The 23,715-nt window shown below is 38.4% G+C and overlaps 1 protein-coding gene across 3 annotated transcripts in view; it reads left to right on the top strand.

Annotated features, from left to right (window-relative positions):
• The window catches only part of VPS41 (VPS41 subunit of HOPS complex), a 129,810-nt gene that overhangs the window by 93,450 nt on the left and 12,645 nt on the right, over nt 1-23,715 (top strand). For all 3 annotated transcript variants that reach the window (XM_088149992.1, XM_088149993.1, XM_088149994.1), the window contains 9 exons: nt 3,265-3,326; nt 4,779-4,860; nt 8,851-8,943; nt 12,366-12,493; nt 14,010-14,154; nt 15,685-15,726; nt 15,850-15,900; nt 17,762-17,899; nt 22,829-22,883. In XM_088149992.1, coding sequence (XP_088006118.1) covers nt 3,265-3,326; nt 4,779-4,860; nt 8,851-8,943; nt 12,366-12,493; nt 14,010-14,154; nt 15,685-15,726; nt 15,850-15,900; nt 17,762-17,899; nt 22,829-22,883 — 796 coding nt within the window. The remainder of the gene's footprint in view (nt 1-3,264; nt 3,327-4,778; nt 4,861-8,850; nt 8,944-12,365; nt 12,494-14,009; nt 14,155-15,684; nt 15,727-15,849; nt 15,901-17,761; nt 17,900-22,828; nt 22,884-23,715) is intronic.

Raw genomic sequence — 23,715 nt, 5'->3', positions numbered from 1 at the left:
TCTGAACATGCACAATCCATATCTCTCACCACTAAATACTCTCCATTAGCTCTGCCCATGAAATAAGATGTAAACATATTAGACAGGTTATTGCTTCAAGGAAGTTTTGAGCCATGGAATGTTTCTTTTACAAACTGATTACAGGGAACCACATAACTACACTATTCTCTCTTTTTAATGACTATCCAGCTGTACTTCTTGATTTTCATTTGCTGGCATAAAAATAATAACAACAACAACAACTCAATAAACTTATATGCCACCTGGCTCTCAATGACTCTGGACAGCTCACAACTGTTAAAGAAATTACAATAAAATCAATAAACGATAAAGGATGGCTTGGTTTGAATATAACAATAAACAATCACCACATGGAGAATGGAAGTAGCTTTGGCTGCTATTCTTTGATGAAGGAACTTGGAAGAGGGCCTCATTAGATGATCTTAAAGTCCAGGTAGGTACATATGGGAGAAGGCACTCCGTCAGGTAACTTGGTCCTAAGACCAAGTGCTTTAAATCAAAATCAGCACTTTCAGTTGGGTCCAGAAATGGACCAGCAGCCAGTGGAGGTGGTGAAGAACTGGAATAATATGTTTGTATCAGCCAGTCCCAGTAAGCAGTCTGATTGCTCTATTCTGAACTAACTGACGTTTATGGACCATTTTCAAAGGCAGCCTCATGTACAATGTAGTGCAGTAATCTATCTGGGAAGTAACCAGAGCATGAATAACTGTTACAAGGTTATCTCTGTCCAGGTAAGATCACAGTTGATAAATCAGCTGAAGCTGATAAAAGGCACTCATGTGCCACTGAAGCCCCTTGGATCTCTAGTGACAGTGATGGATCTAGGACATTCTCCTGTATGTACCTACTTGGACTTTAACCCCCAAACTGTGAACCTGCTCCTTTAGGGCGAGCACAGACCTCTCCAGAGCATCTCCCAGATGGACAGGTGGACCACCCACAAATAATATGTTTGTCTTGCCTGGATTGAATCTCAATTTATTGGCCCTCATCCAGTTCATTACCCAACTCAAGCACATCAATCGCCTTACCTGTGTTAGATGAAAAGGAGAGATGGAATTCAGTGTCATCCACATATTGATGGTACCTCAGCCCACATCCCTGGGTGTCCTCTCCCAGCAGTTTCATGCAGATGTTAAAGAGCATAGGGGATAAATTGGACCCTTGAAGGACTCCATTACCCAACCACCATGAGGCATTAGAATATTCCCCCAGCACCACATTCTGGAAATGGGCATCCAAGTAGGAGTGGGACCACCATAGCACTGTGCCCCCTCATCCCAACTCTGACAGTCTGTCCAAGAGAATACCATGGTCAATGGTATAGAAAACCACTGAGAGAGCCAGAACCAAGGCAGTTGTACTCCCCCTGTCTTTTTCCTGGCATAGATAATTCTATGGGGCAAACAAAGCAGTTTCAGTTCCATAGCCAGCCTGAAACCAGATTGAAATGAATCTAGAAAATCAGTTTCATCCATAGATCCTGGAGCTGACTGGCCACCACCTGCTCAAGCACCTTCCCTAGGAAGGAAATGTTGGTTACTGGTCTATAGTTGTTTTCATCCTCTGGGCTCAGATTTGTATCCAGATAAGAAGAGACTTAGAATAAGATTATCAGAGGGCTAAAGAGTAAAGGACATACATAGTTGGCCAGGCACCAATGAGTAGAGTTGTAGCCTAGAAATAAGAATTATTGAAGTATGGATTTTTCAGGTATCCTTGGATCATGATCTTGCTGAATGTTGATCTTGCTGAATGTTGATCATGCTTATTGTTACAATTATGCATAACAATAACTTTGTATGCTGAGATTATGGTAGAATAAAAGAGTGCAAAAATCATTATACTCTTCAGAGGTGGGATTAAGGGATGCACACAAGTGGTATATGGTACTAACATCTTTCTCAGCCCAGCTGCAATAATCTGTAGTATTTCTTCTGATTCAATAGGATCAAAAGAGCAAAGCTATTTTAATGCTATAACTGTTCTTGAAGCCATCAAGATACTAATCCATAATATACTCCCAAGACTGATATAAAGTTTTTTCTGCTTAATTTGTATTTTCTTTTGAACAGGCAAATGGTCCTCACAGAGCTTTTTATTGAAGCAAGCACAGGAATAGAGATACAGTACTTCAAACAAAAATGTAGAAATCTTACACCCCCACCCCATTCTCAGCAAAACATATTTCAGATTTCCTAACACCTACTGGGAGGCAGTGTTTTGGGAACAAAAACATTTTTCAAAGCATGTTATAAAGTTGTCAGTTGAAAACCAGTAAAGCAATATTTACTTACAGAAAGAATAATGGTAGTTAGTTCAATATAGCCTGAAGTGATTGAAGCAAAATACTTTGAACTTATCAGACAGGAAAACAGAATTCATGCAAGCATGAAAATAATGCGTTTTATATATGCAGGAATGATGGCATGTTTAATCCTTTGTAATAATGCCTTGCTTCTCTGTGATACTTTTCCTTCTTCTCAGAACCATCTTGCCAACATAGAAGCTCTCTCAGAGCTGAAAGAGAGGAGAAGATAATAAGCTATGTGTAGAGAACTTGGAACCTTTCACTTGGAAAGACCCTTCCCAAATGCTGATTTTCCTCTAAGAAATATATAGGAGAATAAATTTTTGCTTATTATGCTTGAATGAAAATTAGTATTTTTGGCCACACTCCATTGTCATCTCCACATATGGTAGAGGAGTGATATTGGCCCAATCCCAGTCATCATTTTCATTTGTCCCTATCTGAAAATATGACTTTAGATGTCTGTTATATTTAAAAAGAGTATTGATCCTTTTTCTCTCATAAAAATCTAACGTGTTTAAGGCTGAATAAGAAGATAGATATCTCATTTATTGTCTAGAAATTGACCGAACAATTTGACCCTGTGTTACTTTTTGTGTCTTCATGTATTATATGCAGATAACAGATTAAGAGTATTGAAGGGGCACAGTTGAATAGATGGAGACCATGGTCTTTTTCTGTTACCATTTGTAGGAATGGTCAAACAACATATCACCCAATCTGAACCCATTGCTTGTTTGTTTTTTTAACTATTTTAACAGTTCTTTTTGCCAAGTATTTTTGCTAATATTCAAAGTTGTGTACTGTCAGGGATAAACTAAATCCTTATGTTTAACAAACAAGTTACTTGACTACAAAGTTCAGCACTTAATTACTGAGGGCTGTGTTTGACTTCTAATTAATTTTAACTAATTTTGTTTTTATTTTAGGATATAGGTTTAGCATATATAAACCATCTATTAGAAATTGGAGATTATGACCTGGCAGCAAGGTAATCTTTTTAGTTTATTTTTGTGCACATATAAATAACTTGTCACTCTACATCCTTCTTGTGTATACAGGTGACACAGATTTCTGGTAAAATACTACACAAATTAATATATTGCATGAACTATTTGTTATGACAGATTTAACACTGCTGATGTCGATGACAACAACTGAGTAGGAATATGCATAAAACAAGAATATATTTTGTTCTGATTGAGAACAAACAGCCTCACTTGGAACTTGCAGTTAAAAAGATATTGAGTGGGTTGTATTCTGGTGGTACAAAACTTGAAACCTTTCAAGTGTTCCACTGTAGGGAATAATGGAAACTTAAATCTTATTTTTTAACCTAGGGACTCAAAAATGGGTAGCTTATTAATCCATAAAATATCTACTACCTTACTTATAGAAGAATTGGCCAGGATGATTACTTAATTCTTTTTTAACTGTTCTCCTGGCAAACAATATGAGTAATAGTTAAGCATGATTTTTTTTTTCAGCTTCTGATTGTATAGACGGAAACATTTACAGAACTGAGCTTAACAAAAACATGGACACAAGTTGATTCCCTTCAACACAGTCCGTGAAATTAACAGCAAAAATACACATCTACAGCTACTGTTTTGAGGCTTCTTTCTAATGCACATTGTACCTTCTTCCATTTGCTAATCTGTCTATAAAGCTTAATAGACAAAATTTTTGCATTTGACAACCAAAAGCCCAACATTAGCTCAACATGACTTATCTGTTAATTACCTAACAAGTGCACACTTTTACATTTGGCAACTTGTGCAACATACAAAAAGCAGTATTACCAATGAACTCTTAACTTTCCCATGCAGCAGTAATTAAACAGCAATAAAAGTTACCTATCTACTTACGTCCAAAATAATCATAAATCGCTGAGCATGTGCTTAACTGAGACTCCCTCATCTCCACTCCCTCCTCTGCTTGACTAGTAATGGCAAGGAAGGACCTGTATGCGCTCTTTTATTGGCTAATACACCCCAAGTTAGGAAGACTATTTGAAAAGCCAACTAATCAGAAGAATTATGCTTAGCATGGGACAAATATCTGAAACATGGAGCAATTCCCATGAGCTCAGAGTTCTCAAATCAGCTGTTCTGAGTTTGAACATTTTGCACACAGCTGTAACTATGCACATGGCCATCATGTTGAAGGGCCTGGTTGTTTTTCCTTTGGTGATTCTGAGTGTTTCATGTGCTCTAGCAAGCCAAAATAAATCTATCTATATTTTGGATAAAGAGATTTGAATTGTGGTTGCTGAATTTCTGCTTTGATGAGTGACCTTAAGCAGATTAAAAAGTAATAATAATGCCTTTCAAATTATTGCTATGTTATTTCACAAATGATGGGGTATGCAAGGAAAATTCTTTAACATTGAAAATATGATTTATGAACTCTTCACTTTTTATATGTTATTTTTTCTCTTCAGAAAATGCCAGAAGATACTTGGCAAGAACACCAGTTTATGGGAATGTGAAGTATATAGATTTAAAGAAATTGGGCAACTTAAGGTTTGTACGACTGAAAACACTTCCTTGTCCTATGTAGAAGTTAATAAATCATGTTGGTATTATGCCTTTACAACCTTTCCGAAAAGGTAGGCATATTCAAGATTTGCTCCACTTGTTTTCTGAGGCATACGGTTTCCTAGAGTAGGTCTGTCTTCATCCGTTAGTGTCATATGTTAGGTTCTCCATGTGGGGTTGAGTGCATGTGGATGTGCTTCTATGTTTCTCTCCATGATGCACACTGGGGTAATTTTGTTAACTGAATCTCAAGAAATAGCATTACATATCCTTAGATCCAAAAATTAAACAGGTTGATGTTCATGGCCTGATAAAAAGTTGAAACTTGCTGTTAGCCATTTTTGAAGCATGAAATTTAACAAAATATAGTATTCTGGTTCCTTGTACATATTTTTACATGTCAGAGGGGGCAGCTGAAGTATATCCACCTAGAGTCTGTCAGTTCTCTTTCATACTTCAGAGAGTTGTAACCTTTCAAGAAAACCTTTAATGTCTTTAAAAGCACAGTAGGTCCCTATGATCTCATGGCTCAAGAGGTTGTAGCAGTGATTCATTAACAAAATGTTCAGGTACTAACTGTGTTTTAGTGTAACAGATTATGGTCCTGTTGTGTACTGCAGAAGACCAGCAAGAGTAGAAAGAATTCATCTACTTGGATTACTGGCAGAGCAGATCAGGAACTTTAAAGGGGCATATTTGTTAGCAAGCATCAAAGTTAATAGATTGCCCATGGCATATTGCTAAAAGGCTGTTACTTCTCAGACAGTAGAAAGCATTTATGAACATGTGTATTGATTACATATCCATATTCTCTCTACAAGTTTTATGTCTTCCTATTCAAACTCAATGAACCAAAAGGAGCATATTATTAAGATCTCACAGCAGGTGGTCCCTTGCCACCTTTTGAGCTGTTAAATTCTGTTCAGGACTGTGAAAGTATTGCAACACTGCAGTTTTTCTCATAGCAGCTGCCTTCTTACAGAATTAAAGATAGATGGCAAGGCAACCACACTATTTATCGGGGGAGGGCAGGTTAGCAAGCAGGCATTTTGCCAGATTAGAAGATAGCCTCTCAGGTTTGTGTGGCTTCCTCTATTTCACTCCATCCTAAAAGATGTATGGTTAAATGGGTGATGTACTGTTTCTGCCGCCACCACTCCCTTCTGGGTTTATTTTCAGCCTGGATATAAGCATCTCAAACAAATGTCTCCACTTATGCTATCCAGCAGACTTTTAAATTTAGAAAGTCTTTGTAGATTTTCTAAAAAGCCTGTCTTTGAAATTACTGCCTTTCTAAACTATTGATTGTTTTTACTTTTCTGGATGCTATATAATAAGGTTACTTGGTTGCAACTATAATGTCAATATAAAGTACTGTTAACTCCTCTTACAACCTTTCTAGATATTTGATATACTCTGATACTAGGACTTATTATATAGAGGCAGCCAGAATTATCAGAGCTTCACAATATTACTATAACTCATGTTTATTTAGTATAATTACATAATCTAAGATTTTGTAGGGATTATTCCTATTCCCTCTTCTGCCTTTTTGACCTAACCCACATACTTCTGACTTGCCTGCATTAAATTTCAGTTTGCTCGCATCATCTAATCCATTATTGGGTTGCTGGAATAGAACTTGAACAGCTTTCTAGTAAAACAGTGTCATCAGACCCAGATGTATACATCATTCACATGCAGAATTTGAGGTGCACTGCACAGAACTCAGACCATCAAGTGCTTAATGCCTGTTTCTGTTCACTCTGTCCTAGAGAGGCAAAAAACTCCTTGTCCTCATCCTTCTGATAGGTCATCATGAATTGTTGGTGGGGTCCCTTTTGCTTCAAAAATTCCAAGTTGTACTCACCTGTTGATTGGTTATATAGACATTAAGCAAACCACTGAATTTCTTGATTTACAATAATCCACTTCCAGCATCATTGCATCCTTTTGTAAACGCTATATCTGTTTAACTGTTTTATGTATCCTTTAACTAGCTAGATAAATTTTATTGTATAGCTCTTTCAAAATTTCCTTTTTATAAGAATTTTATTAATTTTCAAACAAGAATAAAATACAGAAAAACATCAAAAGAAAAATAGAAAAGGAAGAAATAGATAAAGAAGTGTGAGGAAGAAAAGGAAAAAAAGGAGGAAGAAAAAGAAAAAAAATAAGAAAACAACTTCCGACTTTCTTCAGTACAATTATAAGTAAAATAATACATTAACTTCTTACTCTAGTAATAGCAATAAAACACAATGTTTTTATAGCAAAAACAGTTCTAGATATCAAATCTCAAAGTCAAAATTTCATTTCTTTCAGTTACAAGCAAAAATCGCAAGAGTAATTTCTAAATAGAAACAAAGTTAAAGAAATTTATCCAGACATGTTATCCCAAGGTCCTTACCAACATTTGAAATATCATTTTTATCAAAAAATTTGATAAAATCCATAAACATTATCATACAATCCCAATCCAAAAATAAATTCCAGTATTACCAATCCAAAATATAACTTGTACATTTTAACCTTGGTCCCATAAGTCCACTTTAAATTCTTTTTTCTTCTTTTCAGGGAGCTTGACATTTAGTCTTTTCTTCAAGTGAGATCTCAAATAGTAATTTCTTGTCACTTGGTCCTTTTACCAAAGACATCTTCAAAGGTTTAATAAGTCCTTCCTGCACATCTAGAAAAAGTAAAATCTCCAAAATACTCTTCTGCTTTATGATCTGGATATTGTCAATATGTATGTATGTATGTATGTATGTTGTGAATTTCGGCTTTATAAAGAACTCATTGTCTCCAGACTCAAGATAAACTAAATCATCCAGCCTTCCATCCAAATCCAGATCTCTTATTCCAGTTTCTTGTTCTGAAGATTCCCTTAATTCACACTGTATAACATTATCAATATTCTTATTTTCAATATCCAATTTTATTTGGAAATCAGTATCACTATCAAATCTGTCTAATTTTTTCTCAAAGGCTTCAAATTTAGTGTCTATCACTTGTAGAATTCTAGTAGTGAAATCTTCCAGTAAATGTGTAAATGTCTCTTTAAATTCCCTTTGCTGAACTCCAATTGTAACAAGCAGTGCACACAGGAAAAAAAAATGGGTAAAATGCAAGGTCTCAGAGTACTTTTGTTTACAAATCTCCACCAATCAGCATTGCAGCAGAATAAAAAAAAAAAGCAGGTTCCCCACAAAAATGTTTAACCAGCAATCTCAAGCTCCAATCTCACAAGTACAGATTCAACAAAATTAACTTTTTAAAATTAAAAAAAATCACTTGTTTCATAAAAACAAGCAATAATTCAGCTCTTCAACTCTTTGCTCAATATATAAATCCCAAAGTCCAAATCAGATTTTTTTTTATTTTTAAATAAGTATTGAAAATATGAAAAACACCAAGAAGATAGACTTACCTGTTGCCGAAAAAAGCCTCTCCATCTAAAAGAGCAATAAACCATTTAAAATGTGTTTTAGAAATGGGGAGGTTAGTTTTAGTGTCCTAAATTTCAGCTACACCACAGCCTTGAACAGGATGGAAAAGCCCCCTCTCCCAGCCACTCACTGCAAGTCAATCACAAAGACTTTTGCTTCGGGGTATCTTTGCAAGAAACAGCTGTCCAGAGAGCATCTGGGTTGATTTCATGGATTCTCCTTTGCATCCGGAAAATTCTTTGGGCTACAGGGATCCTGACCTAGCCCCAAAGACTGTGGTGTCAATTCCCGGATAGAGGAATCGGTCAATCTGCCATGAATCCTCCACCGGAAGCCCTCAGCTCTTTCAAAATTTCCATTGATAGTTTTGGATTATTGCTTCTGAAAAAACTTTTAATGTATACTCATCGATGCCATTTTTTCTGTGTTATTTCCTGTTACAGATTAGACACTTCCATGAACACCTATATCACATACTTAGAGTTTTGGAAAGATTAAGCATATTTTGAATTGTTTCCCTCCACAGGCAATTAGCCACTATTTGCCAAGACAGGATTCCATCCTGAAGCCTTTCATTTATGAAATGGTTCTGCATGAATTTCTGGAGAGCGATTATGAGGTACAGTATTATTTGTTGTAAAACTACTGAAACAGAGCAGTGGCTTAATTCTAAGCGTGTCATTGTAGTGGTAAAACAGGTTAGGATGACGCATGCAGTCTACCAATAAGATGCATAAGGGGCCATTACTGCTAACATGGGAAAGATTTTGTGTTAGCCTGGCAATGTAATCAGTATCATTTGGCCAGCATCTGTCAGTATGCTTCAAGAAGCAAATGCCCAGTAGTAGCATTTGCTTTTGAGAAATGGACAGTAACTGCTCTTGCTACATTTCTAAAGCACTGGACGGTATTACAACTCTGTATATTCTGTGTAGGTTAGTCTCAAGAAAATGAAAAAGCTCTGTAATGCATCCAGTCCATTAAGAAGATCCTCCAGAAAACAGGAAGAAAGCATATGTATTCTGGATGCAGACGACAACCCTTGCACTTTCTGTCCTTCCCTTGGAACTGTGGAGGCCATTCCTAATAGGACTACAATAGTACAGTATTAAAAAGGAAAAAAGATTGCTTTGCTGGATCAGTCCAAGGTTCATATTGCCCAGATGACAATGATGATTTCTGTTATTCTGTTAGTGGACATAAGGAATGCATTTGATCAACCTAAAGGATCCAGCTTTCTGTTCAGATACTGGCCAACCAGATGCTTAGGGAAGGCCAGTAAGCTGGCTGGAAGGCAGTAAAACTGTTTGTTCCTCACCAATTGTTATTCAGCGATCCCGTTTTGTTTTGTTTAAATGAGTATGGAATGGTGTATAAAAGTGGTTTATTTCTATGTGCCTATTGATGACTGATTTGTCTGAATGCCGAACTACATGAATTCCCTAATGTTTTTGGATTTTGAATATATAATCATCATGGTGAATAGCTTTTGGTAGGGTTTGTGTGTGTGTGTGTGCACGCCTTAGAGTCAGTGTTGACTCTTGGTGACTGCCTGGACAAGTCCCTGCCGTTTTCTTGGCAAGGTTTCAGAAGGGTTTGCCACTGCCTCCTTCCTAGGGCTGAGAGAGAGTCCTGGCCCAAGGTCATCCAGCTGGCTTTGTGCCTAAGGCGGGACTAGAACTCTGGTCTCCAGGTTTCTAGCCTGATGCCTTAACCACTACACCAAACTGGTTCTTTGGTAGTTCTGTTCCTCATGAATTGTTCTATTACCTGTTAAAAGTTATCCAATTAAATGGCTATCACTCTAACTTGTAGCCCTCCCAGAGGATTATCATATTGACATCGTGGGAGGGCTCAATAGCTCTAATAAAACCGAGAAAGGTGTTGATAGAGTCACCATGGCTGGCAAGGTTGAAGGGGGACACTAAGGGTTATCCACAATGGGAGTGGGATCAGGTGAGGATCTGTAGATGTAGGGACATGCAACACACCTAGCAGAAAGTACAAATGGGGAAGAAGGCAATGGAAAACTCTTTGCTAAGAGTTGCTATTGTTGTTGTTCTATTGTTGTTGTTCTATTGCTAAGAAAACTTTATGGATGTAGCTGAAATATTTAGACAAATGTGGCTGTTTGACATTGAGATCTTGAGGTTAAAAGGCTTTTCTTTAGTTACTGAGAGAGAGAGCATAGACCTTTTTTGAGTGATCTGGAGGAGATGCAGCCAGACCAAAGCAACAAAGAAGATTAATTAGTGAAGGGCCATATTAAAATAAGAGTCTCTTGTTTTACAAGGACACATACAATTGTAATATGAAAATTGAGAAGGATGAACCAAAGAAAACTTGAAATTGTAAAAGTGGAAATGCAGTATACTAAACTTAGTATTTTAGGAATAAGTGAATTTAGATGGACTGTAGATGTTAGCCTTGCAAGGTAGTCCATACAAGATTGGGTAGATTGGAAATTTTAAATAATTAAATCCCTAATATCTATATTATACATGAGATGTTGAATTGTACAGACTGAATTATTATAATCTTCCCCCCTCCCATTTTAAAACTTTTTGATTCACTTTTCTGCCTCAATAACAAGCCAGGGGCTTCTTGGTTTTCGTCAAAAGATCATGAGGTTGATGGCATTCCCATAGCTCTTGTCTTCAGTATTCAGAGGTACATTGAATATTGACCTTAATATTCAGAGATAAACTTCCTCTGAAAATCAACATCTTATATTGATAGCCGTAAGAAATCAAGCTGCTTGTAGCATATAGACACTTGCTGAAGCAGTGAATATTGTAGGTAGCGTTAAATAAAACACAGTTATTACTAGATATATAAAGGGTCCTAGCACATTACATTTGTACCCATACTTTCAAGGGAGCTTGGTGTACATGGAATTACATAATATCCAGTATTCATGTATGTAATCTTTCTACCCTTTGAATCTTACCAAACTAAATAAATATTTACATGTACTTTAACAAACTTTATTGTAAATTATTTTATCTTATGAAAAATTAACATATTATATGTGCATTGCAGTAATGTAAAAATACCAGAAAGATAACTTCTGCAGCTGCAGTAACAAAAAGATGATCAAATGAGCAAATAAATGCAAGACTAATCAGTAGCCTGTTTTACCATGATCCTGGGAGTGCATTATAACTGTTCTTGGAGTTACAATAACAAGAATATTACTTTGTTTGTATGTGCAATTATTCTATAGCATGATAATTTAATTCCACTTCATTATTGATAATAGTAAGTCATGACTCTTGTTCTCTAGATTCTCTATGTAAGATCCAGCATGCCCGAGCAAAAATTGGTTTTCCAATAAAGCAATCTCTCATATAAAGCTTTTAATTAATTGCATTGAGTGTGCACAGGCAACCAGTTCCGAAGCAATGGTATACCAGAGTGTGAATATAAACTGCTTGGTAAGCCAGTCATTGGGTAGACCATTGCCCAGCCTCTGAGGCCTGGAGATTTTGTCACTGCAGCATCTGAATTCTAAGGAGACCACAAGAATGGCATCACACCCTCATCACTTGGCAAATAAAAAAATAATATGGCTGGTGTGGGTCTTCCGGGCTGTGTGGCCGTGGTCTTGAAGTCTTGTTTCCTAACGTTTCGCCAGCACCTGTGACCGGCATCTTCAGAGTGCAGGAGCACAGACAGGAGCAGTGCTCCTGCACTCTGAAGATGCCGGTCACAGGTGCTGGCGAAACGTTAGGAAACAAGACTTCAAGACCACAGCCACACAGCCCGGAAGTCCCACACCAGCCATCGTATGCTGGCCGTGAAAGCCTTCGACAATACAAAAAAATAATAGACTTATCAAGTGATCATTCATATACCTAAGTAAGCCACCACTTCATAAACAGTTGTTTGTTCAACTCTTGTACAGGCTTACAGATCAATTAAAAAAAAAAAAGATAATCCCTGCTCCAAGTTGACCCATGACACAAAAGGAAAAAATGGAATAGCTCTTAATGAACGGAAATATACAAAATTAAAAAAGATGTTTTGAATTCTTTCAAGGGTTTTGCAACATTAATTAAGGAATGGCCTGGGAATCTGTACAACAATCCAGTCATTGTCCATGCTGTTTTGGACCATCTGAAGAAAGATCCACAGAACAGGACGTTGCTGAAAACTCTAGCAGAGTTGTAAGTCTGTGGACTCATGAATTTGAATGGCAGCCTTAATTGATTATCCTTTGAGTAACTGGTTGCAGTTCTTTTCCTGAATAATCAGGATTTTAAATATGTTTTTCTACATAAAATTAATTTGACTCCTTCCCATCTCCAGTTTTGAGGGTGGGGGAGGAAGTTGAAATATTTATTAGCAGTTTCATTTGAAAAGCCTAACATCAACAGCAAAATAAGTGTTTCAATGGGAAGTAGTATTGTACTTAGTTTTTCACTGTATAAAATTTGTAAGGCAGGGAAGGGAGGGTCTCATACTGATGCACCCAAGTATCAAAATCTGGTGTGTCACTACTGTCCTTTATTTCTTGCAAACCAAGCTCATGAATGCTGTATCAGCCTTAATACCTGACTTTAGTTCCTTATTGAGCACTGGGAGATTCTGTTGAACAGAGTTGTTTCATCCAACCTTTCCTCCTTGTCTCTGTGTTTTTCAACTTGACTCTTAGTCTGCCTTAGCTTCTAACTCTTTGAATGTTGATTGCTTGTGCTGGAAACAGATGCTCAGATACAGGATTCACTCTGAGCTTGTCCAAAACCTGACTTTCCTTTTCAGGTTCAGTGGGAAATGTGTAAATACAGTTCCAGTAAAGTTGAGAGAGAGGAAAGTAAGAACCACACTCCATCTTCACCTCCCACCCCATATGCATTGTACTTGAAATAACTGTACCTAGAAACTGTTTAAGAACATTGAACAAAATTCTTGATACAGTGAGAACTCTGCCTGCCTATATTTTATGGTTGGTTGGTTGGTTGGTTGGTTGGTTGGTTGGTTGGTTGGTTGGTTGGTAGGTAGGTAGGTAGGTAGGTAGGTAGGTAGGTAGGTAGGTAGGTAGGTAGGTAGATAGATAGATAGATAGATAGATAGATAGATAGATAGATAGATAGATAGATAGATAGATGTGTACTTTTTCAGTCTAACTGTTCTGTTTTAAGATGCAGAGAGAGGGATTGAAAATATCATTAAAATCCACAGCACAGAAATCATGGGGCAAAGGGGGCAGGGATCCAAATGGAAGCATAAATATTCCAAATTGCAGTTGTCTTTGATTTGTTTTCAAGTTATTGGTGGCTTGAGGCAAACTGCTTTTCAAATGTGTTTCATTTTCTTAAGTTTTTACGCTGCAGTGTCCACATAAAAATATGTCCTTTCTATATGCTGTTCCTCTCAAGAATGCCTGAATGGATCTTTAACAATACCCCTGATTGGCCTGCAACTCTTCACTATTTAAGGTTTTGACTATCCTTGAAGCATATCTTAATCAGAAAGGCTAAGGATCATTGGGGGTCTGTATGGAAGAAAATTGAAGGAAAAAGTGACATCCAATTTCTTTTCTAATACATGTAGACAGAAAGTATTTTCCATTATTCCAAATAACTATGGAATGTTTTAGCCAAATGTTTTCTGTACTATTAGATTGCTTTGTCAAAAGACCCACATCTGGGTCTGTTCATAACATATGATCTTTCTTATTAGGTACACCTATGACCAGCGCTACAGAAAGGCCCTTGAAATTTACCTCACACTGAGACATAAAGATGTTTTCCAGCTGATCCACAAACACAATCTTTTCAGTTCCATCAGGGACAAAATTGTTCTACTAATGGAGTTTGATTCAGAGGTATGATGGATTTCAAGTGTGTGTTAACACTTTTTTCTCCATAAGAATGCTTGCAGATAGAAATGAACTGAATTTAACAAATTGAATGTTTTATTATGATGTCTGAGATAGGCAAATTAGTTATATAGTCATATAATTGTTTTTAACAATAATGTTTGCCTTTCTGAAATATTTTTAAAAGTAGAAAAACTGCATTGTTTAAAGAAAAGGATATATTATACTGGTGGGGCTGGGGGGGACTTTAATTTTTCTGGTCTTAATCCATAAATTGTTATACAAGCATTCTCAAGCTGGAAGAACAAAATGATAAAAAAATAGGCTACAATCCATAAGCTATTTTAAACAACAGGTATTTTTTTAAAGAACTCAGTAGTCTTTCCAAATGAACATGAGGGATAATGAGCCAAGGCATTTAATGGTGAGGAAAACATCTTAATTTAGCATACAGATGCAACATGGATCTTTTCATTCTGTTTTCTGTTTGCTGTTGGCTAATCTGCTTGCAAAAATTCCACCTATTATAACTTGATTCAAGAGATAACAATTTTGGTTTTCCTACTCCCTCCCTGATATCACTACTCCTGGGGGAATTAAGATAGTTGAACTCAAGTGACAGAAATGTCAGATTACAGTGACTGTTCCAATAAATATAGTGGTCTCCTTGGATCTGATGTCCTTACTATAGCTCCCAGTGTCCCTCTTTATCAGGGAGAAGATTGTATGAGGTGGGGTTATGGTTGTTGCACTCCAACATATCAGGAGAGCACCAATTTAGCACAAGCTAAACACGTTGTCTTGTGCCTCAGTCTTGCACTTCTCTTTGTAGTAAAAGCAGCCTAAAGAACGTAGACTTCCGCATCCCTTTCCCTAAAAAATACCTCACCTGAGTAGGCCTTAGGATGACATCTACTACCGTTCACCTTTCTTAAAATATTTTGCTATAGTGACTAATTTAGGTTGCATGAACTAACTTTTTGGTTGCTGCTAAGCATCAAGCACCAGCTGTCTGAATTGGCAGTGGAGCTTCACATCTGCTGGGGATTGCAGCCATAGGCTACAGTTGGTGGTTGCTTTTTTTTCTTTTTTTTTAAATGGATGGGTGTGCCTTCACGTCAGTCTTCACTGCTGGCACCTGCTTGGACAAGTCTCTACAGTTTTCTTGACAAGATTTTTGGAAGTGGTTTGCCCTTGCCTTCTTCCTAGGGCTGAGAGAGACCTAGGGTCCAGTGTCACGCAGCTGGCTTTGTACCTAAGGGAGGACTGGAACTCACAGTCTCCTGGTTTCTAGCCTGGTGCCTTTATTAGATCTGTCTCTCATAGGATGCAGTAGAATACCATTATTACCATCTAATTTTGCACTAGCATTGTACTTTTCTTCTTTCTGGGTATGCAGCTACCATCGTGGCACAGCTATGTCATTTTTCTACAAGACAGCTCAGTCAAAATCTGTAGACGCTTATAAACATTTAACTTTTTGATTTTTGTCTGTCTGTTCTCTATCATGGACTTCTTTTTTTTTTTTCCCTTTAGAAAGCCGTTGACATGCTTTTGGATAATGAAGATAAAATCTCTGTGAGTTTAATCATTTAATTATGTTATTGTTAGATGGGTGCCCCATCACCTTTTATAAGTAATATGTAAGTAATTTGCCACGAAAACAGCCAAGTCTTACATCTTAATTCTCTTTGCTTTTAGATTGATAAAGTTGTGGAAGAATTAAAAGATAGGCCTGAATTGCAGCATGTGGTAAGTATATTAGTTTGTTCTTTATCTTAAGGCATAAATATATACATACTTCTATACAGTGGCAACTAAATAGTCCCATTTTTGCAACAGGGGTACTGTTGTGATACAGAATACCTTAATGATAGAAATTCAGCCACACTTCTTAAAGGAAAACATATGGTTAACCAAGAGAACACACTGAGGTCTGCCTGTCATCAGTAGCACTAGTTTCGTCACATTATAGTCTGTAAGTAGAACTCCTTCAAATCAAGCTTGGTTCCTGAAAATGTCCATGCTGTTTTCTTGTTAACAATGTAAACATAGTTTGCCACTGATTCCTTCTGCATTTTTTTTTAATTTCCCAAGCTAATTTATAAATCTGGAATTTTGTGGTGGTCTCCCATCAAAGTCTTAACCAGACTGACTCTGCTTAGCATTTTGGGGATCAGCCTGGGTTGCTTAGATGCTGCCAATTGTTCTGCTTATCACATTATAAATCCCAGAATACCTTAGGCCAGTTATAGTACAGACCATCCTTCCCCAACCCTCTGGATGTAGTAGATTATTCTGACAATTATAGAAGCTGTAGTTCACCACGTCATGAAGCATTGGGATGGGGAAGATTGGTATGAGCATATTTCCTTCCATATAATTCCCTAATAGTATTTGAGACCTGTCAAGACTTTACCAAATCCAGCGTTAACATGATATTATGAAGTGTTTTTGGTGAGTGCTCCGTTACACTTTATGTAGTCTTTCCTTTGGAGAGCCATTTATATTAGCCCTGAACACCTTTCAAGGGTATTGCAAGATCTGTTTGGTTAGACTAACCTTTGATACTAGGGACTTGGGGATCACACAATATATAATTTCAACAAATTATTTGATGAGAAAATGCCATCAAGGTAGCAGTTCCAGGAAAGGATCACTGGGTCAGAGTGTACTGAAGTGTACTTGCATTCATGGACATTCATCTGGAAGTGCCATCCTCAGCCATCACACATGCATACATCACTGTCTTGGAGTTAAGATATTTGTGAGGAAGAATTATCAAGCTGGAGAAAGCTAAATTAAATCTCTCTGAATTCTACATAGGACAGACAGGCCAACTTTGTTCAAAAGAATTAATAGATCCAGGTTTGGCATCAGGACTCAAAACAAGGACAGAGTAATATCAGAGCATTGCACCTTCCTAGGACACTCCATTACAGATCTCAAAGTAGCTATTTGGGGGGCAGGGGGGAATTACAAGTGAGAAGTGAGAAATTGATGGACTCACATACATCAAAAGGTATGTGTATCAACATACATAATAGGTTTATAACATATTATGATTGTTAATTGATAAAATGCTTACAATATGTCTCACATATAACATGAATCTGCATAACCACTCTGCATTCCCCTCCCTCACCCCCATCTCATCCAGTTCAAATCTTACATCAGCTTAGACACTCCGTGCATCTGATGAAGTGAGCATGAAAGTTCATGAAAGCATATGCCTTTTAATACATTTGTTAGTCTGAAAAGATGCTACCAGACTCCTCCTGAAATTTGGCTATCGTAGACTAAAATGGCTCTCTTTCTACAATGTACTTCCCATCATTGATTCTTCCCTGAAATTTTCCCATCCCTTCATTTGTGACATAAGAAATATGGATGGAACTCATACCTCTTTCTTAGAAAATCAAGTTTTGCCATCAATCAGCAGGGCTAAGGGAGGCAGATTATTGTTTTGATTAGCATGATGGACTTTTTTTGTTGATTTTCTTTGGGATTTACCCCTAGGGAAATTGGAGAGTTGAATTAGTTATTATTCTGAAATTCATACCTAAGATGATGGTCACTTTCTTATGGTTTGATTCTTTTGGTTGGTTTGTAGTATTTGCATAAGCTGTTCAAGAGAGATCATCATAAAGGACAAAAGTATCATGAAAAACAAATCAGTCTGTATGCCGAATATGACCGGCAAAATTTACTCCCTTTTCTGAGAAACAGCACCCATTGCCCTTTGGAAAAGGTAAGTAACATGTCTCAAAACATGCCTTTTTTCATTTAGTATGGTAGTTATTGGTTTTATTTTTTTCTGTTGTGAATTTAGGAGCATATTTGTATGTATTAGTATGTGTTTTCAATCTGCAGCTATTTTTCAACTCAGGGCTACTTTGTATGTAATGCTACCCTCTGCTGGAAAATATGAGAACTAAATGTAATCATTCAGTCCTGGACTTACTGCAGGAGACCACTGTTCTCCTTTATTTTAATATTTATTTGTTTATTTATTTTAGATACTTAATATTGTACTGTTTAATCCTAAGGAATCTCAATATTTTTTAAAGCAAATGCATGCAATAAAATATATACAGTAGCCCTATAGGTTTGAAAAAGACATGCTGTTCTGCAGTTCATCTGTGGACACGGAGGTGGCTCTGCAGCCCCAGTCTGGAAGTGCAGAGGCTAGCACAGTAGGGATACTGGAAGTCCATTGCTGAAGTAACTGTAGGTGTCATTTTGTGATGCTGCTCATGGTTTTCTATTGGTTTTTGGAGGCACCCTCCTTCAAAGTCAGTGGAGGCTTCACAGCACAAGGCTTGTCAGTGGGTTCTATCAGCATAGGGTTTCTTTCACAGTGTCTTTGTAGTGCTTGCATGGTTGACCTTGAGGTCTCTTTCCAGACTCCAGTACACTGTAGAGCAACTGGTGAGGCATACAGTGGTCATCCATTCTGATGATGTGTCCCACCCACTACCTCTAGGCTCTGATAATCAGGGACTCAATGCGGGTGGACTCCGTGCGATCCAAGACCTCCAGGCAACAAATGCTGAGGATAGAGTGGAGAGCGCGCATGTGAAATTTCTCCAGTTGTTTGATATACCTTTGGTACAGAGTCCAGGACTCACATCCACATAGGAGAGAAGGGATAGCCACAACTCTGTAGACTTTCAGTTTTGTGGAGAGATGGTTGTTGTGTTGATTGAGTACTCTAGTATGCAGCCGCCCCAGTGCTTGGTTGGCCTTGCTGATCCTGGAGCCAATTTCTTTGTCCAAAGACCCATCACTCAAGGTGATGCTTCCCAAGTATTTGAAGCTGTTTACATTTGTCAGCTGGGTGTCATCAGCAGTGATTTTTGGTTCTATGGGGTTGGTATTTGGCATGGGCTGGTAAAAGTATTTCAGTCTTATTCAGCTGATACCCAGGCCAAAGAGCATAGCAGCATCTGAGAATTTGTTCAGCTTCAGCTGTAGATCACTGTCTTTGTGTACGAGAAAAGCACAGTCATCAGTAAAGAGGGTTTCTTTGATGACTGTATGGAGGCACAAGCGGTGAAGATCAAAAAGAGAGTCAATCGGTACCTGATGTGTACTCCCTCCTTCAGACCCTGGACAGCACGTGACAACATGCAAGCAAAGAACAGATTGAACAGGACTGGGGCTAGCACACAATCCTGTTTAACCCCATTGGAAATGGCAAATGCAGTTGACGCATCATTGTTGTAAAGAACTTGTCCTGTCACTCTGTTATGGAGTAGCTGAATCAACTTCACAAATTTCCTTGGGCATCTATAACATCTCAGGATGATCCAGAGAGCCTCCCTGTTTACAGTGTCAAATGCCTTTGTCAGGTCAATGAAGACAGAGTAAGGAGGCTTGTTCTGCTCAATGCGCTTCTCCTGGACTTGCCTCACAGCAAATACCATGTCTGCTGTACTCCGTTCTGGCCAAAAGCCACATGGCACCTCAGGGAGGTTCCTTTCCAATACAGTGACAAGTCTGTTCAGGAGAATGTGGGCAAAGATCTTGCCTGCAATGGACAGCACTGAGATACCCCTGTAGTTTCTGCAGTCTGATTTGCTTCCCTTATTTTTGAGGAGAGGCACAATGAGGGCATCACGGAAGTCATCAGGCATCTCCTCTGTGGACCAAATGTCTTCCAAGATGTCTTGGAACGCCTCTAAGGCATTTGGGTCTAGTGCTTTGTAGAGCAGGAATGCCATCCTGTCCAGTTGTTTTATTTAAGTTCATCTGCGAGATAGTTTTCTTCATCTCATCAGTAGAGGGAGCCAGGTCCAGGGCATGCAAGACTGGCAGCTGAGGAATCTGCTGTATGACATCATGATCAGCTGTGGATGACCTATTGAGCAGGTTGGAAAAGTGTTCAGCCCAGCAGTTTTGTCCTTCCTCATCTTTGATCAGGCTTACCCATCAGATGACAACAGGGGGGAGCATCCTGATTTAGAAGGACAGTAAACGACTCTGAAGAACTCTCTGGTGGCATGCATGTCTGCATGGTGTTCCATCTGTTAAGCCTTTCTCTGCCAATTCATCCTGCATTTCTCACAGTTCCATCTGTACTTTGCACTGCAGGTGCTTGAACTTGTCTTTCTTTGAGACAAATGATGGATCATTCTGCCAGTCTGCACAGGCCTTGTTCTTGGCCTGGAGGGCTGCTGAAATGGTCTCATGGTTTTCATCAAACCAGTCTTGATGAACCTGGGTTTTCAGTCCAAGTACAGTTGTTGCAGTCTGTGTGATGATAACTTTAAACTGTGTCCACTTTTCAGAACAGGTTGCTACAAATGGTAAATTGCCAGAGAGTTTTTCATTACGTACATCTTGGAAACATTGGACTTGGCCTGGGTCTTGCAGTCTCCTAATGTTGAATGACTTTCTAACAGTCCTTGGTTGCTTATGATGTAAAGGGGCTATGTGCAGGTTGAAGACCAACTGTACCAGCCTGTGATCTGTCCAGCATTCAGTACCTCACATGGCTCAGGTGATGGTGACATCTTTAAGGTCGCACTGACGTACTATGACATAGTCAAGTAGGTGCCAGTGTTTGGACCTGGGATGCATCCAGGTAGTTTTGTACTAGTTTGCAAGTCTCCACATCGTGTTAGTGATGCACAGGTTGTGCTCGGCACATTTGCTTAGAAGCAGCAAGCAATTGCTATTTAGTTTTCCCACCCCATGTGTCCCAAGGACTCCATCCCAGTTGCTGCTGTCTGTCCCCACCCTAGTGTTAAAGTCACCCAGAATGGTGAATTTCCCAGTGGTGGGGGTGGTTCAAATAATCTGGTCCAGGTCCTCATAGAAACCTTCCTTGTCTTCATCTGGACTCATGAGAGTTGGTGCACAGGCACTGACCATCGTGATATACCAGGACTTGCTGAGAGGAAAGCAGAACTTCATAATGTGCTCATTTATTCCAGTGGGTAGAGTAAAGATGTTATTCAGCAGACCAATTTTGATTGCAAAACCTACTCTGTGAGTCCTGTTATCAGTCTGTGATTTCCCTTTCCCAAAGAATGTATACCCACTCGCTGCTTCCTATAATGAACCCTTATCTGCCAACCTGGTCTCACTGAGTGCAGCAATGTCAATGCTTTAACGGTGAAGTTCAGCTGCTGTGAGTTTGTCTTTCAGGCCTTGAGACCTTGTCTCTACAGCAAGGTGTGCTTGTTCCAGGAAAAATGAGTTTTCTTTGATTCATTTTTATAGATGCTCGACTGCTGAGGAGATGATCTGCCAGCCACGGTTAGCTAGCCAGGTGTTGTGGGGCAGGCAATGTTTAGGATACCTTTTTTAACCCTCTCTGTCATGCGAGAGTGGGCAGTGCTATCCTAGAAATGCTGCCCAGTCACCCTGGATGCTGCCGGACATCTCTGCTGCCCTGGGTACTGAGATGAATGACCACTGGTCCAAGGGCTGCCCACATGCAGGTTTGTTTCTACAACCACCAGTGGTCATCTCCACCTGTTGCTTTGCCATTCCACCATTGCCACAGGGCTCAACGAATTAGGTTTGGATTTACATGATTTGCAGTTGAGTTGTAGATGAAAAAGAATTGCACAACAGAAACCTGTGCATGTTGGAGTTTTAAGTGGAGCAGCCATTGCAAAGGGATAGCCCCACTCTCTCGGCATAAGAGACCTTATGTGCATGAAACCAAAGGTGAACGAGCAGCCCTAGAAAGGGCATGGCAGGCCCCTCCAACAGAGGTGCTACCCTTCCCTAGACACCCCATACACCCCAATATAGATAAAATATATAAATATAAAATATAAATAAATAAAATAGTAGAGCAGTATAGTGTCACAATAAGCTAAACCTTTTATAAAATAAAATCAATCATTCAAGAACTGCTTCTTAGCTTGTGCTAAATAGTCATTTGATTGGTGGTTAGTGAGCTTTTCTGGGACACGATTTGCTTACTTGGAAAATATTTACATAGTGGAGTCCCAGATTCATATCCTCGTTATATCACGGACCTCACTGTCTCAGTTCAGTTTGTTCAGAATGGTTGTTAGGGATAAAATGAAAGGCAACCTCCCTTCTCCCCTGCCCCCTCCCCAAGGATTGCCATCTAGAACTTCCATAAGGAAGGTGGGAAATAAACATATGTAGAAAGAAATATACCATCCCCTCTCTCCTATTATACTATCTTTGGTAACAAGTGAGCAGAAAACAGAGAAATCTCAAGCTCTGTTTCCTTCATTAGTAATGTCCTAGCCTCCTGCACTTGCTTTTCTAATATTTTCCAGTCTTCTTGCCTAGGGATATGTTTATGATGCATCTCTGTTCGTGAAAATACCTTTTAAAATATTTTTTAAAAATAAGAAATAAATTGCTTCCCACCCCAGTTGTAGACCCCAGTTCTACAAAAATCACTGGGCTGGTCTTTCTGAAATTATTCAGGGGTTTTAAATTAAGGCCACCTATGTGATCTTATTCATTATCATTAGAAATTACACTGCAAGGTAGTGAATAAAATGTGTCTTTTTTTTAGCATTCACCAAACTAGAAAGGTTGTTGCTCATTAACTTTAGTCAGCAGTGCTATATTCCACTGATTGCAGTGCGCCTTAGAAACTTGCTGCTAATCTTTGTTGTTGTTATTTATCCATGATGTTTGATTGTTTCATATTAACATTTGTTTTTTGAAATTACAGGCTCTTGAAATCTGTCAGCAAAGGTTCTTTGTGGAAGAAACTGTTTATCTTTTGAGTAAGTGGCTGTATTTTGCTTTGTTTTGTTTGCTTTTACTAAAAATTATCAAACCAGTATTTCTAGAACCTATATACCATATAAAATTCTTCCTGAGACAGGAAGTTCAGAAATGAAACAAAAGTTAAGGGGGGGTGGGGGAGAGAGGAGATTTAAAGCAGTCAAAGTAAACTTGCGTAACCACTAGCTACTGAATATCAAGCATTGCTGATGCATATCCAGACTGTCATGGCTACCACAGATGAGTTTTTGTACATACTAGCTGTGCAAATATGATCATGGATGGTGCTTTTAATAAGAGGCTGATGTTCCTAAGCACATCTCTTTCTTAAATTCTGGGGTTTTTTGCCTGCAGAGCAGCTTGGTTAAAATTTGCTATTTATCTTTGTTAAATCAATGTTGGTGCTTAAATCACAGTCTTATGTGTTCTCCAACTGAAGATGGTAGGAAGTTATGTTGTTGATATTTTGCAGAGCTCTGAAGGCAGTGAGTTTTGGTTCTGCCTGCCATTTGGTGCCCACTTTTGGATGAAATCCATGCTGCTTTTTTAACCTGCATCACTGCACATAATTCAGTATATAACTTAATTCCACAAGAAGGTTTTTGAATGTACTCTGGGCCTATTGATTTCTTTGGAAATAGAATATATTGCTTTCATTTAGACAGGTGCTCTTTCCTGAAGCTAAAAAAAAGAAGAATAGGGATTTTAAAATGTTTTAAAAGTGCCTTCCCCAATCTGGAAAGATGGTCCAGATGCTGTGCTCCCATTATCTACCTGCATGGTTATGTTTGTTGGGGATTATGAGAGTTGTAGTCTAACACATCTGGAGAC

The sequence above is a fragment of the Python bivittatus genome, unplaced genomic scaffold (genome assembly GCF_059951505.1).
Source record: "Python bivittatus isolate LINGU-HERP-01145 unplaced genomic scaffold, Pbiv_v1 ctg000610_np1212, whole genome shotgun sequence".
NCBI classification, from domain to species: Eukaryota; Metazoa; Chordata; class Lepidosauria; order Squamata; family Pythonidae; genus Python; species Python bivittatus.
Note: the sequence above shows the minus strand (reverse complement) of the source record. Positions and strands in the feature narration are given on the sequence as shown.